Source organism: Pristiophorus japonicus, chromosome 2 (assembly GCF_044704955.1).
Source record: "Pristiophorus japonicus isolate sPriJap1 chromosome 2, sPriJap1.hap1, whole genome shotgun sequence".
Lineage (NCBI taxonomy): Eukaryota > Metazoa > Chordata > Chondrichthyes > Pristiophoridae > Pristiophorus > Pristiophorus japonicus.
Window position 1 is genome coordinate 331,631,032 of NC_091978.1, and position 20,342 is coordinate 331,651,373.

Consider the following 20,342-nt stretch of genomic DNA (forward strand, 5'->3'; position numbering starts at 1 on the left):
GCCTTTACTTTTCAATTACAGTAGAATGACAGGAAGCTTCTTCCAAGCGGTGATTTTATTTTTCTTTCCGTTCATGCACTAGGATTCAGACCTAGAGCTGATGAAAACAAATGAGATCCTTGGCTTTTATAAATAGAGGTATCCAGTACAAAAGCAAGGGAGTTATGCTAAACTTTTATAAATCACTGATTAGGTTCAGCTGGAGTGCGTGTGTGGGGGTGGGTACGTGTGTCGGGGTGGGTACGTGCGTAGGTGAGTGTGTGGGTACGTGTGTCGGGGTGGGTACGTGCGTAGGTGAGTGTGTGTGTTTAGAGGATGGGAGGATAATTGGATCTATGTGATCGCAGTGGAGATAGAAGAGTTAAGAAATAAGAAGTAGGACTTGTAACAGGTATTGCACAGACTTCTGTGACCCATCTAAGGAATTTAACATATAATAGATAAGTGTGTGTGTGTGTGTGTATGGATGCATATCAGCATATTCATTATAGTTTTGGAATTCATTTTTCAGATATATGTGCTGAGGCTGTTAGTGGTCTGTGCAGACTTTTTGCAGCATTGCACATGTTGAGGAGCAACTGCAGCAGTTCCTTTCTTGACATAAGTGTCTGACTTAAGTATTTTCAACACTTGTGATGTTACCCCAGTTATAATCATGTAAATCACTGACAGACCAGTCACATCTCTCTGAAACAGTAGCGATCGGTCTTTAGGCATCCTTAATAATCCTGTTTGGTTTTGGACAGTATTGAGTTCAAAAGCAAGAACTGCAGCCTGCCAAGTAGGATAAAGATTCTATCGGATGTGTGCTTGCTCACTTCTGTAATGACAGACTGACTGCCAACTTCGTCCAAGACAATGGTCTAATGCATGCTACTGTTGTAGCAGCAGCTTACTAAATTCCAAAAGCCTGAACTGATGACGAATCTGGTGTATCATCCTTCAGTGTAGACCATGCCTGTTCCCACAAATGTCATTTGTGACTCTTTTATCAACATACGAGGCACATCTCAAATGGGACAAGATAGCTTACTGACAGTTTTTCCTGCCAATTTGAGCTAGAATAGTTCAGCCCTGTGTGGCATTCTGTCACCTGAGGGAAGTAATCCTGATAGCTCAGCTAATTTATTCAGTGAGTATCTATCTCTCACAGACCCAGAAAGTCCAGGTTCGATTCTCATTCTCTGCTAAGTTAGCTGATCTCAGCTAGCAAAGGTATTATAACTGGCCTTAAGGAAAATGACTGATTTCTGTTCCTGATACAGTAACTCCTGACACAGTAACTCCTGTTGGAAGTTGCATTTATTGGGTGGGGATAGGATTGGAAATTGGCAGTGATTCCCTCCACAGTTGAATAACTGGCTTGTTGCCTCGGCGTGCATGTGTTGAATGAGCAGCTGGGTGAGGCATTGGAAGGTAACTGGCACCTGTGGGGAAAAATACTTTCGAAAGGAGTGCAACTCCTGCAGACAACGGGAGAAAATTGATGCACAAGGCTTAAAAAAAAAGTTATCCAACTTTCTGGGTGGATAGCTTTTTGTATGAATTTATTGCTGTCTGTACATATATATTTATTTCCTCATCTTTCCTGCATCAAAATAAAATGCTAAATTTCTACTACTTATTTAGTGTTTTACCAATACGAGCTTGTATTGGTTTTTAATGAAAAAGGATACCCTGCTGTCGAGACGAAAATTAAGCTGAACATTATTGATAGCTGTGTCACTGATCTCCGGGCGAATTCTGCAGGATAATGGATCTATCCAGCTGTTTACTTCTTCACTCTCGCTATCTTGCAATCCAAGACAGATTTGCAGGCATTGTGATGAAGCTGTCATGCTTTTAGATTTTGAAACTAATGAAGACATTTGTTTTCTGTGTTACAGCGAAGCTTCCTGGGCTCTGCTACATTTGCTGTAGGTGATCTGCTGAAGTCAGAGGAGCAAACATTGACCATTAACCTAAGGTGTGTGTGCAGATTTAAAACAATACTTAATCAGGTTTCTTGCAGTGGTGGTAACACAGAAGAAATAAATGCACAAGACGGGAAGATACTTAATTGCCGATTTCTGAACCCTCATTGGTGCTGTGGCATGTATTCAGCATATTTAAGAGATCTGTGTGACAAAGAGAAAAAGGAAGCAGCTACAGTAATTATCTCTGGCTGTTAAGGGTTACAAGTGAAATGAATTCCGACAGTCTCATTTCAGCTGTCAGTGGATGTGGATCCAGTAGCCCAGACCTACCGTTCAGATTCCACATTAATTAGCACATCCTCATGCTGAGAGGCAATATGAATAGGGAACTGGGGGTGTCACACGTGCTGTAACAAGCTCTCCATCTGCAGTTGCTGTTAAAATACACTCTGAGCAATGCAGATGAAGCCATACATTTTGTCATGCTATGTCTGATCTGGGAACACTTGATGCTGTTGCTTGCTGTGCAGGGAAATGACTTTTAATTCCCAGTGCATTTATCCCTCACTTTGATCAGTGCACATACAAAAAGGCTCTTTTAATGAAAACTATTTCATAGATGTAGATGTACAGATTTCTTAGTTTATGTTTTTCTGCTTCAGAGAAAAAGTGTACCTTTTTTGCAGATATAAGGTGATCAGGAAAATTACATCGAAACAAGATTGTAACACTTGCAATAACAGAAAATGCTGGAAACATTCAAACAGTGTTAACATTTCAGGTCGATGACCATTCAGATGAAAGATCATTGACCTGAAACATTAACTCTGTTTCTCTCCCCACAAATGCTGCCTGACCTGCTGAGTATTTCCAGCATTTACTGTTTGTGTTTCAGATTTCCAGCATCCGCAATATTTTGCTATCGTATCACATGCACTTGCTGACATTGTAATGACAGAGACACACAGCTCTTCTGTCTCTCCTACCTCCCAACCTATGTTCATGATGATTGTGTCTCATTTGAGCTCCCAATTGCTCTGATAGACTACATCTGAAAAGGTAGATCGTATATTCTTTTAATTACATAAATGTATACTTTGAGGGGTAGTATCACCCTGTTTGAACCTGTCAGCATGGGACTCCTTCAAATATAGTAGATCAGTGAAACATCAATGTTCTCTACTATGTGAGGGAACTGAGATATTGTTGCTCTCTCTAAAATGGGCAGAGCGCTCCCCTTCCCTGACACTGACAAGCATTACAAGTACTTCCTCCTGAGGATAGTTTCAAATCCTGCAGACAGCAACCCTTCAGCTGAATATTCAGCCACGTTTGTGGAGGCTGCATGTTGTTTTATTTTATTTTGTTTTTATTTGTATTCTGGCAGAGATTTGACACATGAATCTTGAATCAGCAGGTACCATACTACTCCTGATTTGTTTGAAATAATATAACAATTTATGAACTTATTTTTTACAGCAAACTAAGTACCCTAGATAGTGAAGGCCTGGGTAAGCTGTACCTACTCAGATGTAAACAGAATTGTATGTCAAATTTTAAAAACTGCCTACATTTATCAAAGGCAGCCCCTCGAAATCGAGGAAGACTTGCTTCCACTCTAAAAATGAGTTCTTAGATGACTGAACAGTCCAAGATGGGAATTACAATCTCTGTCACAGGTGGGACAGACAGTCGTTGAGGGAAGGGGTGGGTGGGACTGGTTTGCTGTACGCTCTTTCCGCTGCCTGCGCTTGTTTTCTGCATGCTCTCGTCGACGAGTCTCGAGGTGCTCAGCACCCTCCCGGATGCACTTCCTCCACTTAGGGCAGTCTTTGGCCAGGGACTCCCAGGTGTTGATGGGGATGTTGCATTTTATCAAGGAGGCTTTGAAGGTGTCCTTGAAACGTTTTCTCTGCCCACCTTGGGCTCGCTTGCCGTGTAGGAGTTCCGAGTAGAGCGCTTGCTTTGGGAGTCTTACGTCATACTAAGGCTGTGCAGAGATCATAATTCTTCAGTCACCTCCCTGCTATTTGAACATAAGAAATAGGAGCAGGAGTGGGCCATACGGTCCTTCGAGTCTGCTCCACCATTTCACACGATCGTGGCTGATCTGATCATGGACTCAGCTCCACTTCACCGCTTGCTCCTCATAACCCCTTATTCCCTTATCGGTTAAGAAACTGTCTGTCTCTGTCTTAAAGTTATTCAGTGTCCCAGCTTCCACAGCTCTCTGAGGCAGTGAATTCCACAGATTTACAACCCTCTGAGCGACGAAATTCCTCCTCATCTCAGTTTTAAATGGGCGGCCCCTTATTCTAAGATCATGCCCTCTAGTTCTCGTCTCCCCATCAGTGGAAACATCCTCTCTGCATCCACCTTTTCAAGCCCCCTCATAATTTTATACGTTTCCATAAGATCACCTCTCATTCTTCTGAATTCCAATGAATATAGCCCCAACCTACTCAGCCAATCTTGATAAGTCAACCCCCTCATCTCCGGAATCAACCTAGTGAACCTTCTCTGAACTGCCTCCAAAGCAAGTATATCCTTTCTTACAGTATTCCAGGCGTGGCCTCACCAATACCCTGTATAACTATAGCAAGACTTCCCTGCTCTTATACGCCATCCCCTTTGCAATAAAGGCCAAGATTCCATTGGCCTTCTTGATCACTGAATATTAAAGAAAAACTAATGACTTCACAAACAGTAAACTATCTTTAAAATAGCTCCTGGCAATTCAGAGTAGACATGTACAGAATTTTGTAGGGATTTCAAGAGAGTTTAGAGGATCATCCCATGTGTAATGTAGGAATAGGAAGTATGAATCCAATTGTTCAATGTAAATAGAGATTATGAAGTTAAAAATGAGAAAAGCAAAATGAATGCAGTAAACAGAGGTGAGTTAAATTCATGTCTTTCTCTCGACTATTCCAGTGCTTTCCTGACCGGTCTCCCATCCACCGCCCTTCAAAGCTCTAACCCGCACCAAGTCCCACTCGTCCATCACCCTTGTGCTCACTGACCTCCATTGGCTCCAGGTCCCCCAATGCCTTAAATTCTCATTCTCGTTCTCGTTCAAATCCCTTCATGGCTTTGCCCCTTCCTATCTCTCACATGCACCAGTCCTACTATCCTTTGAGAATCCTCCTTCTCTGGCCTCGTGTGCATCAGCATTCTCTCTGCCCCACCCATGGCAGCCATGCCTTCAGAGGCCTCTCCTCCACTTCTGTATCCTCCTTTGTAACTGACCATCAAACCTTTCTCTCTAACCAAGCTTTCAGTCACCTCTCCTGATATCTGCTTCTTTGGCTTGGTGTCAATTTTTGTCTGATTAAGCTTCTGTGAAGTACTTCAGGGTGTTTTTCTAGGTTAATGGTGCTACATAAATGCAAGTTGCAGTTGTGTGTTAAAATGATAACTGGAAAATAAAAGGTTCTGCATATGATAGAGATTGATATAAGAAGCACACATACAAGTGTGTGATGGTCACAAGCCTACGAGCAGTATAGAAATTGTCACATTGGAGTTCATTCAGGATGCGATGAAAACACTCAATTCTCATCACTTTTGCACGTTCATTGCATAAGATATTTTCATGAGCTTATTTTTACATTTTAGCATGGTTTATTCCAAGTAGGCAGAGCAGTTCCCAATAGAAATTAGACCAATTAGCCTAAGAAAACCTATCGATCTCAATTTTGAAATTTTCAATTGACCTAGCCTCAACAGATTTTTGGGGGGTGAGATTTCCAGATTGTCACCCTTTTGTGTGAAGAAGTGCTTCCTGGCATCACCCTTGAACTGCCTAGCTCTAATTTTAAGGTTATGCCTGTTATATATGCAGACTATAGATTTACTCTCTGTATAGTTGCATAAGATGGAGACTTGTTTACCTGATATAAACAAGGTTTACACTATGCAAGAACCACTGGAGGGTGCAACTGGTGGAGACCGGGGTTTCCTGCCCTGTGGCAGGGGCTGTATAAAAGGGGAGCCACCAAGCGGCTGCCTCACTCTAGAGTTGGGAATAAAGGACCAAGGTCACTGCAGTTTGAGTACAACACATTGCCTTGTGGAGTCATTCATAGATACAGTACAAACATAATAATGCCCCTTGTTCTGGATAGAGGAAATAATTTCTCTCTATCTACCCTATCAAATCCTTTAAACATCTTAAGCACCTCAATTGGATCACCCCTTAATCGTCTATGCCCAAGGGAATACAAGCCTAATATATGTTGGGGCCAAAATTAAGGGTCTCAACCCGTTAACGCCTGTTTGCGGCAGCTATTCTTAAAAATCGAATGGCCGTTGCTTTGGGGTAAACTGGCCGAACCGACCTAAATTCAGGTCGGGGATTTTTCGGCCTGAACCCCATCCCACCAGAGTGGCTGAACCGCCAATTTTAATCAGTAAAAATACTCGCCTCCCGATATTCAGCTGAACTCGTTGATTCTCTGCTGCGCGGTGCCACCGGCAGGTTTTTCTGCCGGTGCACCATCTCCGCACTGAGTGCGGCCCGGCAGCGCGGTGGCCCTTAAAGGGGGGGGCCCACTGCCACGGCCACAGTGGAAACATTTTTGCCATCCAACTTGCCGAACGGCCGGCAAAATACTGCCACCGGGTTCGGCCAGGCCGTCAACGGGCAGCCTGGTACCCCCTCTTGGGTGCCAGACCACTGACCTGGCTGAAACACTCCCGGGTGGCCCAGTGGCCAAAGATTAAAAAAATGATAGATTCTCTCTCCTTTAACGGAGGAGAGAGAGCGTAGTGACGCACGTGCGCTGTGACGTCACCACGACTCCATCGCTGATTGACAGCATCGGAGACCCCATCCGACCCATTTTCAGCCAATCGGCCTGGCTTTCAGTCTAAGACCCACCCCCATTATGAGTCATTTCCCATGGAACATTGAAAACATTTCAAAATCCTGAAAATGGCTCTACCTACCTTACCAAGGATTCCAGCGGTAAGTACCCCTCTACAAATCTGCTGCACCTGAATTTCGACCCCACAACCTCATAATTTAACCAGGTTTGTCCTGGTACCATTCTGGAGAATCTGTACTGTACCTCCACCAAGGCCAATGCATCCTTCCTGAGGTGCGGTGCCCAGAACTGAATATAGTACTCCAGATGGGATCTACCTAGAGCTTTATATAACTGTAACATAACTTCCACCCCTGTATATTCCAGCCTCCTTGAGATAAAGGCCAATATTCCATTAGCCTTTAAATTCCTTTTGTATCTGTCCACTAGCTTTTAGTGATTTCTGCACTTGGATCCCTACATCTCTCTGCTCATTCACAGTTCTTAGCTTCTCACCCTTTAGAAAATAGTCTCCTCTATCTTTGTTGGGTCCAAAGTGAATGACCTCCCACTTGCCCACATTAAACTCCATCTGCCACATTTTCCCCACTCACTCAATCTATCAACTGTCTGCTCCCACTTACGCTATTTACATAGAAACATAGAAAATAGGTGCAGGAGTAGGCCATTCGGCCCTTCGAGCCTGCACCACTATTCAATATGATCATGGCTGATCATGCAACTTCAGTACCCCATTCCTGCTTTCTTTCCATACCCCTTGATCTCTTTAGCCGTAAGGGCCACATCTAACTCCCTTTTGAATATATCTAACAAACTGGCATCAACAACTCTCTGCGGTAGAGAATTCCACAGGTTCACAGGTTCAGATTTACTATAATAAAAACAGAAAATGCTGGTCGGGCAGCATCTGTGGGGAGAGAAACCGAGTTAATGTTTCAGATCATCGATACTGCCTGACCAGCTGGGTATTTCCAACGCTTTCTGTTTTTATTTCAGATTTCTAGCATCTGCACTACTATGCTAATTACTGTGCCATGTAACTTAGTGTTGTTCGCAAACTTGGATATGTAGCTCTCTATTCCTTCTAAGTCAGTTCTAAATTCAGAGAAATGTGATATTAGAGTAGGCACAGGGTAGTTTCCATTCTATAATATTCATTATTAAATTTTACTGTGACCAATGAATATTATTGAAGCTGCTTTTCATAATCTGTTTGATTTGTGATGTTTTCAACCAGTGCTTACTTTTTGTATGAAGAGTTCTGTTTCAATGAATATATTTTCTGAATATACTTTCTCTACAACATAAGCTGAACAATTGCACAATGTTTTCCTTTTCGTTGTTTTGAAGCTGCTTGCTCAGCTGCTAATATTTAAGCTGCTAGGTGAGCTGGATTCAACCCTGTAACCATGGAAACCTTCATCCAAGTTTAAAAGGGCTGATTGAAGTGACAACTTCAGCAGCTTTATATTTGTGCAAAGAGAGTTTCAGGGAATGGTTGTCCCATTATCAGAGTATCAGCTAACTGTTAAAATGTCTGGTGGAGGAGCGGCGAGAGATCGTGGCGGAGGTGCGGCAAATGAGGGTGTGGGGCATAGAAGAGCCGAGGGCCCAGGGGCAGCACAGGCCAGCCCACACTGCGATATGTGCGCGCACAAGGTCCGTGCAGCAGAGCAGGTCTCCAGTCGTCCTGGTTAACCCTTGCCACTGGATAAAGGCCTAGCTCTGTCAAGCCCGTGTGCAACGGTCACCACACGTTTAAAAAAAAATCCACGTGCATCTTCCACCCCTTCAATTGGAGTTCAGGAGTGGAATATCTGGTCCTTCATTGAAACGTCTGTGAACTCATGTGGAAGCAAGTCATCCTCGTTCGAGGGATTGCCTATGATAATGATGAAAATATCTATAAAAGTGTCTTTTATGTGTTTTATTATTATCTTGTCTCCTCAATACTGCTAAATGGGTAGAGATCTTTTTGGCTTACTTGCCCCAATGCTGCACATTTCTAATGATTGACAGGTTGCAGTTTGCATGGCTCAGACTTTAGCTGCTGATGTCTTCAGTAAATTTACAAGTTTTTATTTTTATATGTCTCAAGCAAAATGGGGTTTAAAAGTGTTATTTAGATGTGAACAATTATACTTGATTTAAATGATTACAAAACTGTGACGTGTACAGCTCTGAAATAGAATTTGTTCATCACCGAAATGACATCTGAATTCTGATTGGATGTAAAGTACTGCATTATCCATTTGTTAAAGCGAGCAGAGTTGATCTTACTGTGGACTCATAATGATGGGGTGAACTGAGAGTCCCTTCAGCAGTTAAGTGGAAATAAAAATATTGGTTAGTAATTGATATACTAGTTTAATGATTACTCCTCTAATGCTAGTCCAAGAATGTTACAGGTTCTCCATGTCAATTTCACAACTATTACAACACTCATTTGTTTCACGTATGATGCCCTGCTGCTGGGATAAAGCTGACTACATGCAAGGAAGTCCCAGGGTAGTATGTGAGTTTCTCTATCCCACACTAGTTTACAGTGCAACAAATTTGCAATTACATGCACTCAACCACCACATTTGAACATTTAAATGTATTCACACTTGTGTGGAAATATGCATCTATTAAGAGAAATAAATATATCCACAATATGGCAGCATGATCAAAGTGAAAGCATAAAACAGCTTAAACTGGCTTCAGTGGGTCCTCAGATCTTTTGGTCGATAACATGTCATTAGTATTATAAACAAAATGCTGAGACTGACTGTAACCTGATTGTCACTTTGTTGTTCATGTGCATTATCTGGTCAGCCTCACTTGTGAAGATATGTCATACTATTGTTGAAAGACTTTCAACATGAAGTTTGTCTTGCTGCGTAGGGTTAGCTGATTAATAGATTTCATTGGTAATACATTACAATTTGACATAGAAACATAGAAAATAGGTGCAGGAGTAGGCCATTCGGCCCTTCGAGCCTGCACCGCCATTCAATAAGGTCATGGCTGGATCATTCACCTCAGTACCCCTTTCCTGCTTTCTCTCAATACCCCTTGATCCTTTTAGCCGTAAGGACCATATCTAACTCCCTCTTTAATATATCCAACGAACTAGCATCAACAACTCTCTGCGGTAGGCAATTCCACAGGTTAACAATTCTCTGTGAAGAAGTTTCTCCTCATCTCAGTCCTAAATGGCTTACCCCTTATCCTTCGACTGTGTCCCCTGGTTCTGGACTTCCCCAACATCGGGAACATTCTTCCTGCATCTAACCTGTCCAGTCCCGTCAGAATTTTATGTGTTTCTATGAGATCCCCTCTCATCCTTCTAAACTCCAGTGAATAAAGACCCAGTCGATCCAGTGTCTTTTCATATGTCAGTCCTGCCATCCCGGGAATCAATCTGGTGAACCTTCGCTGCACTCCCTCAATAGCAAGAACGTCCTTCCTCAGATTAGGAGACCAAAACTCAACACAATATTCCAGGTGAGGCCTCACCAAGGCCCTGTACAACTGCAGTAAGACCTCCCTGCTCCTATACTCCAATCCCTTGGCTATGAAGGCCAACATACCATTTGCCTTCTTCACGCCTGCTGTACCTGCATGCCAACTTTCAATGACTGATGAACCATGACACCCAGGTCTCGTTGCACCTCCCCTTTTCCTAATCTGCCGCCATTCAGATAATATTATGCCTTCGTGTTTTTGCCACCAATGTGGATAACCTCACATTTATCCACATTATACTGCATCTGCCATGCATTTGCCCACACACCTAACCTGTCCAAGTCACCCTGCAGCCTCTTTGCATCCTCCTCACCGATCACACCGCCACCCAGTTTAGTGTCATCTGCAAACTTTGAGATATTACACTCAATCCCTTCATCCAAATAATTAATGTATATTGTAAAGAGCTGGGGTCCCAGCACTGAGCCCTGTGGCACCCCACTAGTCACTGCCTGCCCGACTCTCTGCTTCCTGTCTGCCAGCCACTTCTCTATCCATGTCAGTACATTACCCCCAATACCATGTGCTTTAATTTTGCACACCAATCTCTTGTGTGGGACCTTGTCAAAAGCCTTTTGAAAGTCCAAATACACCACATCCACTGGTTCTCCCTTGTCCACGCTACTAGTTACATCCTCAAAAAATTCCAGAAGATTTGTCAAGTATGATTTCCCTTTCATAAATCCATGTTGAATTGGACCAATCCTGACACTGCTTTCCAAATGCGCTGTAATTTCATCTTTAATAATTGATTCCAACATTTTCCCCACTACTGATGTCAGGCTAACCGGTCTATAATTACCCGTTTTCTCTCTCCCTCCTTTTTTTAAAAAGTGGTGTTATATTAGCTACCCTCCAGTCCATCGGAACTGATCCAGAGTCGATAGACTGTTGGAAAATGATCACCAATGCATCCACTATTTCTAGGGCCACTTCCTTAAGTACTCTGGGATGCAGACTATCAGGCCCTAGGGATTTATCGGCCTTCAATCCCATCAATTTCCCTAACACAATTTCCCACCTAATAAGGATATCCTTCAGTTCCTCTTTCTCACTAGCCCCTCAGTCTCCTAGTACTTCCGGAAGGTTATTTTTGTCTTCCTTTGTGAAGACAGAACCAAAGTACTACTTCAACTGGTCTGCCATTTCTTTGTTCCCCATTATAAATTCACCTGAATCTGACTGCAAGGGACCTACGTTTGACATCACTAATCTTTTTCTCTTCACATATCTATAGAAGTCAGTTTTTATGTTCCCAGCAAGCTTCCTCTCATACTCTATTTTTCCCCTCCGAATTAAACCCTTTGTCCTCTTCTGCTGAATTCTAAATTTCTCCCCGTCCTCAGGTTTGCTGCTTTTTCCGGACAATTTATACGCCTCTTACTTGGATTTAACACTATCCCTAATTTCTCTTGTTAGCCACAGTTGAGCCACCTTCCCCATTTTATTTTTACTCCAGTCAGGGATGTACAATTGTTGATGTTCATCATGTGATCTTTAAATGTTTGCCATTGCCTATCCACCATCAACCCTTTAAGTATCATTTGCCAGTCTATTCTAGCCAATTCACGCCTCATACCATCGAAGTTACCTTTCTTTAAGTTCAGGACCCTAGTCTCTGAATTTACTGTGTCACACTCCATCTTTAAAAGAATTCTACCATATTATGCTCACTCTTCCCCAAGGGGCCTCGCACAACAAGATTAGTCCTTTCTCATTACACATCACCCAGCCTAGGATGGCCAGCCCTCTCGTTGGTTCCTCGACATATTGGTCCAGAAAACCATCCCTAATACACTGCAGCAAATCCTCCTCCATCATATTGCTTCCAGTTTGGTTAGCCCAATCTATATGTAGATTAAAGTTGCCCATGATAACTGCTGTACCTTTATTGCATGCATCCCTAATTTCCTGTTTGATGCTGTACCCAACCTCACTATTACTGTTTGGTGGTCTGTACACAACTCCCACTAGCGTTTTCTGCCCTTTGATATTCCGCAGCTCCACCCATACAGATTCCACATCATCCAAGCTAATGTCTTTCCTTACTATGATCCATTCTGTTTATTTTATAAATATATAATGAACACAAGTTCTAACTATATCCCTAAAAGCAAATTGTGCAGAATTAATTATCTCCAACAAAGACAGAGGGACAAATGTTAAACAATTGGCCTAGAAATTTGAGTGCTTCCAACAACCGGTGCACAGACGTCATTCTCTGTGCCTGAATGGATAGGCCTGAGGCGCATGTAATCGTGGGCCCCCAGCTTCATTATCATTAAGCTGGCGAGCTGCAGACACCTAATGGGCATCCCCAGGCAGCTCGGCAGAGAAGACGACTCAAAGATCTGGCTGCTGTGACACCAGCAGTGGGCCTCGGGTAAGCCCTAAATGCGGACTGGAATGGTGGGCAACTGGGAGGTGAGTGACCAAGAAGTGGGGGGGGCGGTGATTGGGAGAAAGTGTAGCAGTGGCAGAGGATCGGGAAGGGTAGCAGCCAGGATCAGGAAGGTCGAGGATTGGCAACATTCATTTTTAAGATAAAAATACATATTTATTGGCAATAATCTGCGTATTCATATTGTGGCACGACATGTGGTCACAGGGATTACCATTCTTAGAAGATACTTCAAAGAATTATCAGTTTCTTTCTTTATTTTTTACTGGTATCAATTTGTATATAAATGTGCTGACCAAGCTGAGGAAATCAATCTTTGCTTTTAAAAACTGAATTGCTAGAGTAGTTACAGTTGATGACTTTTGTGCTATATGCTGAAAGATATCTTCTAAAGTTTCTCAAAAATGTTTGTAGGCTCGGCAACTGAAGGCTACACAGTATTTATACGTTGGGATTCATAGCAATAATTAATTTTGCAACGGGTAAGTATGGTAAAAGGTGAAGTTAAATAAATACTGTGAAAATCAAGTACTTGTCTCAATGTAGCTAGGTGGTTGATTTGCAATACTGTTCAGAAATTCATCAAAATCTGTAGTTGAAGGATTTGTGTAATGCCTGTAATTATCTGATAACTTGCTGTTGTCAGCCTAAAGGAATAACTGCACAGTGCATCACTGCATAAAATTGTGTTGAAAGTGGTTGGCCTGGTTATTTGCTTCTATTTATTTTTAAACTCTGTTCCCATCGACTACAGCAAAAACTTGTCAGCGACTGAATTTTTTTTTAAAGTGAACAAATTGATCAGCATGGAAACAAATCATAACGACGATGAGTAGCAAATGCAATCCACTGGGACACCAGCAGAGTGTGATTGCTTGATATGAATTAAATAGACATCTTCTGACTTCTAAAGAGATGTAAGAGATAATTGTGGATATCAACCTGGAACACATCAAATGAAAATGAGCTTAGATTCAAAATGTTTAGCCATAATTACTTTCACCTTTAAAACCAATTGTGAAAAACAAATACAACGTTTTGAAACAAAATATATCACTACAGTTCATTTTTTAAACACATTTTTCCCCACCGATTCCACCTCCCTGAAATTAACTTTCCCCTAACTTTTTCACCTCCTTAATCCAGATGGTGAGTTGGATAAGGACTCTATATGTGATCCTCTCAATGATATTCCTTCAGTTATATTATCGAGAGCTTGAATCCACTCCATTCCAGTCGATTTCTCTCTTTCCCCAATCCAAAAAGAAAAACATTGGTATCCTACTAATGGTTTGAGTCTGCTTTTAGGGTAATTTTGAGATGTTGTTTGTGAAGAACTTGCATAGAAACTTAGCAGCCAAGTTTTGGATTATTAGGTGAATGGTTAGCTTGTGGTTCAATGATTTACTGTCTTTCCATTATAATGGTGCTATCTCTTTTTTGGGATCAAGCTTTGAAATCCAGCCCAGATTGATCGATGGAAAATTTTCTCTCTGAGCTCTAAAGGTCCTACTTGAAATATGTTTAGGTAGTCTCAATCCATTTTTTAGTGGTGCATTCACAGTGTCTAGATTTCCGGAAAAATAGTCTTAAACTTGGAAGGCTGGATTTTTGGTCCTGCTCATTTCGGGGCGGTAATGGCGGTGGGACGGTCAAGTTTGTGCCTCAGTCAGCAAAATTCAACAGCTGGGCCCTGAGTGTGGGGTGGAGCACTAAGGGAGACATTGTACACCTCTGTTGGGGCGCTAGGCGGGCTGAGCAAGCGAAAATCCCGAGCTAAACAACTGGCCTCCGAGGGCCTGGAAGGGAAAAAGAAAAAAACCTGAAAAAAACCTCACTAAACATTCCCAATAAATAACTCATCACAACATAAATCACAAAAAAATGTAAATAAAAAAACAATCGCACTTGCCTGTGATCGACGTATTTACCCCACTGTGGCTGCTACAGCTCGACCGCCAGCTTTTAATGGTGGTCCCACCAGGGCGCTCTACTGATCAGACGGCAGCCAAAAATCAAGCCGGCGTTGCACACCAACTCGCCTCTTCTGGGCGGTACTGCTCTGTGCCCCGTCGAAACCGGCAACGAAAGTCCCGGCGGGGTGCTGGAAGCTGGCTGCCCGCCCAGAAGTGCTTACCGCCGCCATTGCCACTCCTCCGGGGCGCTATTGGGCAGAAGGAAGCCGAAAATCCAGCCGATAATCTCAATTAGAGGGAAAAATTCATCCTCTTGCAGTGAAGATGATATGTTGGGATTGGAACTAAGGCAAATTACTATGGCAAAGTAAAGGATGTTTGTTTTTTGTGTCTGCTCTGTGCTATGATTAACCTGTGAGCATTTGATGCTGATACTGGAATTCAAGTGAAGACAAACACCGCCATCATCATAAGCATTTGCCCAAAAATATAAATTGATAAAACAATGCTTTAGGTTTTCATTAAAATGTACATTCAAATTGAAATCATAATATTGTCAATGAAAAGTTTATTTTGTCTTGATATACAAAGTTTAAAAATAGAGGACTTGTGTTGTGAGATGGCCTCACCTGTTGAGTGCAAGATTCTTAGCTGAGTGTGTGGTTTACTGAATATAGCAATTGTCACATCCTTGCATTCGGTCTCCTGTGTTGAGATTCGATAACGAAGAATGTAGATGCACTGCTTTTTCTTTCACTTTTGTGTGCAGTTCTGTTGAAGTGTGTAGCAGTAATCATTTATGGTGACAGTTCTGCTCTACACCGGTGTCAGTGGCTACATTCCTGTTGAAATAGAGGTAAGCAAAAGGCATTGATCTGACATATGGTGCTATACTTCTATTTGGAAGCCATGTATGACTTGAATCATATGTTAACTTGTGTTTGGATTTGTTTCCTTAAAAACTACCAACCCATTTATTAACTTAGCAATTAGCTCTTGTACTAATTGATTCAAAAAACTGAAAAAAGAGTGAATATCCTAATAACTAGTTCTAGCAAAAGATAACTGAACTTGGGGACAAGACTAATTGCGACTGTTGAAAGCAAGTGAGAGCAAAGAAAGCCTTTAATTAAATATTTAACCAGAAAGCTATGACTTGCTCGAGACGATCAGTAAAAGCAATGTATATTGCTAATATGATATTCACTTTGAACATAAGAACATAAGAACATAAGAATTAGGAACAGGAGTAGGCCATCTAGCCCCTCGAGCCTGCTCCGTCATTCAATAAGATCATGGCTGATCTGGTCGTAGACTCAGCTCCACTTACCCGCCCTCTCCCCGTAACCTTTAATTCCCTTATTGGTTAAAAATCTATCTATCTTTGACTTGAAAACATTCAATGAGCTAGCCTCAACTGCTTCCTTGGGCAGAGAATTCCACAGATTCACAACCCTCTGGGAGAAGAAATTCTTTCTCAACTCGGTTTTAAATTGGCTCCTCCGTATTTTGAGGCTGTGCCCCCTAGTTCTAGTCTCCCCCACCAATGGAAACAACCTCTCTGCCTCTATCCTGTCTATCCCTTTCATGATTTTAAATGTTTCTATAAGATCACCCTTCATCCTTCTGAACTCCAAGGAGTAAAGACCCAGTCTACTCAATCTATCATCATAAGGTAACCCCCTCATTTCTGGAATCAGCCTAGTGAATCGTCTCTGTACCCCTTCCAAAGCTAGTATATCCTTCCTTAAGTAAGGTGACCAAAACTGCACGCAGTACTCCAGGTGCGGCCTTACCAATACCTTATACAGTTGCAGCAAGACCTCCCTGCTTTTGTACTCCATCCCTCTCGCAATGAAGGCCAACATTCCATTCACCTTCTTGATTACCTGCTGCTCCTGCAAACTAACCTTTTGGGATTCATGCACAAGGACCCCCAGGTCCCTCTGCACCACAGCATGTTGTAATTTCTCCCCATTCAAATAATATTCCCTTTTACTGTTTTTTTTCCCAAGGTGGATGACCTCACACTTTCCGACATTGTATTCCATCTGCCAAACCTTAGCCCATTCGCTTAACCTATCCAAATCTCCTTGTAGCCTCTCTCAGTCCTCTACACAACCCGCTTTCCCACTAATCTTAGTGTCATCTGCAAATTTTGTTGCACTACACTCTGTCCCCTCTTCTAGGTCATCTATGTATATTGTAAACAGTTGTGGTCCCAGCACTGATCCCTGTGGCACACCACACCGATTTCCAACCGGAAAAGGACCCATTTATCCCGACGCTCTGCTTTCTGTTAGCCAGCCAATTCTCTATCCATGCTAATACATTTCCTCTGACTCCGCGTACCTTTATCTTCTGCAGTAACCTTTTGTGTGGCACCTTATCGAATGCCTTTTGGAAATCTAAATACACCACATCCATCGGTACACCTCTATCCACCATGCTCGTTATATCCTCAAAGAATTCCAGTAAGTTAGTTAAACATGATTTCCCCTTCATGAATCCATGCTGCATCTGCTTGATTGCACTATTCCTATCTCGATGTCCAGCTATTTCTTCCTTAATGATAGCTTCAAGCATTTTCCCCACTACAGATGTTAAACTAACCGGCCTATAGTTATCTGCCTTTTGCCTGCCCCCTTTTTTAAACAGAGGCGTTACATTAGCTGCTTTCCAATCTACTGGTACCTCCCCAGAGTCCAGAGAATTTTGGTAGATTATAAGATCTTCTCTGTATTTGTACTGATAAAATGTGGACTTGATCAGAAACAGAGTTCACAAGTCAGATATTTTAAACAACATTTTATGCTGACAGCATAGCTTTGGTCTATAACCACAGTACAAAAACTTGTATTTCATTGGCAGTAATAATATACTCATGCACCAAGCGCTCCCAATTAGGTTTTGACACTCAATATTTTTCTCGGGTTGTATGTTTCTAGATGAGCTCTTGCGGAGTGGACCAATTTCTAGGTAATTTGTAGTGAGCCCAGGGATTGAATAGAAAGCCATCATAATTGCATTCCAGTTTATTAGTTATATCATGTAGTCTTGCGTGTTGCTGCTCCACCTTTCAAAATGTAGTTCGGGACCTGGAATATTAGGTCCTTCATTGAAACACCTGTGAACTCATCCCTTTTTGGCATGGAACCAAGTAATCCTCGATACACGGGACCGCCGATGATGATGATAATGGAAATAAAAATAAACATTCTAGTGAATTATCCTGACCATTCAGAGTTTCTCTGATCCCTTCAGATAGACTCCTCCATTGGAACAAGATGGACAGAGGAATATTTAAAAAAAATTTGTTTGTGTCTCTTAATTTCAAAATATCTACATTCAAACAAAACCTACAAGATGCTTGTATTTGAATTGAGTGACTTAGTCCCTCCCTTGGGTTCAAGACACATGGGAGGAATTTTAACCCAAAAGAATGGGTGGGTGGGCAGTTAAAACAATAGATTTTTGGATCACAGCCATAACCCGACTCCAATGCACTCAATTCCAGGTTTAACAGAGATGCGTTTGGATGCGTGCGAGTAATCTGCTCACCGCAGTCGGGACCTTAATTATTGCTGGTGGGCGGGTAATGATCACGGCAATTAATGTTATGAGACGTTAATTAGGTATTTTTTAAATTGAATTTCACTGCCCTTCAAATTTAACGTCTCCAGCATGGCTTTCTCGTATTTCCAGGTTTCCGGCTGCTAAGTCTCTCCGCCACCCGTCCCACCCCTCCCTCCCCACTTCCCACTTTGTAGTTATTATCGGGCCATAATATCTGTACAGAGATAATATGCAACAAAGTTGAGCTAATTTATTTAACTAAACTGTTCAACTTTACATGCATCTCGGCAGAAAGAGGCCACTCATTTATTTGACATTCCTCAAAACCCATTGCCAGCTTAGTTATATAGAATATCATGACTTGAATAGCTATTAAAGTGATGCTTTAGTTTCACAAACTGAATGACATACTTGTGCAATATTATTCAGGTTCTACGTGTAATTTTTGAAGATGGGAATCATCATAGGCAGTCCCTCAGAATCGAAGACTTGCTTCCACTCCTAAAGTAAGTTTTTTGGTGGCTGAATAGTCCAATACGAGAGCCACAGATCCTGTCACAGGTGGGACAGACATTTTTCGGGGGAAGGGGTGGGTGGGACTGATTTGCTGCATGCTCCTTCGGCTGCCTGCGCCTGACCTCATCATGCTCGCGCCGTTGAGATTCGAAGAGCTCAACACCCTCCCGGATGCACTTTCCCCACCTAGGGCGGTCTTCGGCCAGGGATTCCCAGGTGTCAGTGGTGATGTCGCACTTTACCAGGGAGGCTTTAAGGGTGTCCTTGTAATGTTTCCACTGCCCACCTTTGGCTCATTTGCCGTGAAGGAGCTCCGCATAAAGCAATTGCTTAGGGAGTCTCGTGTCTGGCATGAGAACTATGTGGCCTGCCCAGCGAAGCTGATCAAGTGTGTTCAATGCTGGGGATGTTGGCCTGGACAAGAACACTGATGGTGCGCCTGTCTTCCCAGGGGATTTGCAGGATCTTGCGGAGACATCGTTGTTGATATATCTCCAGCGACTTAAGGTGATCTCTGTATATCGTCCATGCCTCTGATCCATACAGGAGGGTGGGTATTACTACAGCCCTGTAAACCATGAGCTTGGTGGTAGATTTGAGGGCCTGGTCTTCGAACACTTTCTTTTCCTCAGGCAGCCGAAGGCTGCACTGGTGCACTGTTGAATCTCCGCATCAATGTCTGCCTTTATTAAGAGGCCCCCGTGATATGGGAAGTGGTCCATGTTGTCGAAGGACGCCTAGGGGGCAGTGCTGTGTGACGAGGACAGGCTGGTGGAGAACCTTTATCTTATGGATGTTAAGCGTAAGGCCCATGCTTTCATATGCCTCGGTGAATACATGGACTATATCCTGGAGTTCAGCCTCAGAATATGCGCAGACACAGCCGCGTACTGCAGCTCAACAACAAAGGTTGGGGTGATCTTGGACCTGGCCTGGAGGCGGCGTAGGTTAAACAGCTTCCCACTGGTTCTGTAGTTTAGTTCCACTCTAGCAGGGAGCTTGTTGACTGTGAGGTGGAGCATGGCAGTGAGGAAGATTGAGAAGAGGGTTGGAGCGATGACTTAGCCCCGTTTGACCCTGGTCCGGATGTGGATTGGGTCTGTAATGGATCCGCTGGGAAAGATCACTGCTTGCATGTCATCGTGGAGCAGGCGAAGGATGTTGACAAACCTCTGGGTGCATCCAAAACGGAGGAGGATGCTCCATAAGCCCTCACGGTTGACAGTGTCAAAGGCCTTTGTAATATAGAAAAAGGCCATGTATAAGGGCTGGCGCTGCTCCCTGCATTTTTCCTGCAGCTGTCGCGCTGCAAAGATCATATCCATTGTGCCCCGTAGGGGACGAAATCCACACTGTGATTCCGGGAGGAGCTCCTCAGCCACAGGGAGAAGACGGTTGAGGAGAACTCTAGCGACAACCTTCCCAGTGGCTAATAGCAGGGAGATTCCCCTGTAGTTGTCGCAGTCGAATTTGTCCCCCTTTTTAAAGATGGTCACGATCACTGCACCTCTGAGATCTCCCGGCATGCTCTCCTCCCTCCAAATGAGAGCGATGAGGTCATGTATCTGCACCAACAACGCCTCTCCACCATACTTTAGTGCCTCAGCAGGAATTCCATCCGCAGCCGTAACCTTGTTATTCTTGAGCTGTTTTATGGCTTTGCCTACCTCGTGCAGTG

At 43.0% G+C, this 20,342-nt stretch overlaps 1 protein-coding gene across 6 annotated transcripts in view; it reads left to right on the forward strand.

Annotated features, from left to right (window-relative positions):
- The window catches only part of inpp4b (inositol polyphosphate-4-phosphatase type II B), a 697,459-nt gene that overhangs the window by 238,577 nt on the left and 438,540 nt on the right, over positions 1 to 20,342 (forward strand). For 3 of the 6 annotated variants that reach the window (XM_070872076.1, XM_070872113.1, XM_070872081.1), the window contains one exon: positions 1,887 to 1,966. The exons of 2 other annotated variants lie outside the window; for them this stretch is intronic. In XM_070872076.1, coding sequence (XP_070728177.1) covers positions 1,887 to 1,966 — 80 coding nt within the window. Of the gene's footprint in view, positions 1 to 1,886; positions 1,967 to 13,072; positions 13,139 to 20,342 lie in introns of those variants that run through there. One more of the 6 variants, XM_070872095.1, reaches the window with a different exon arrangement.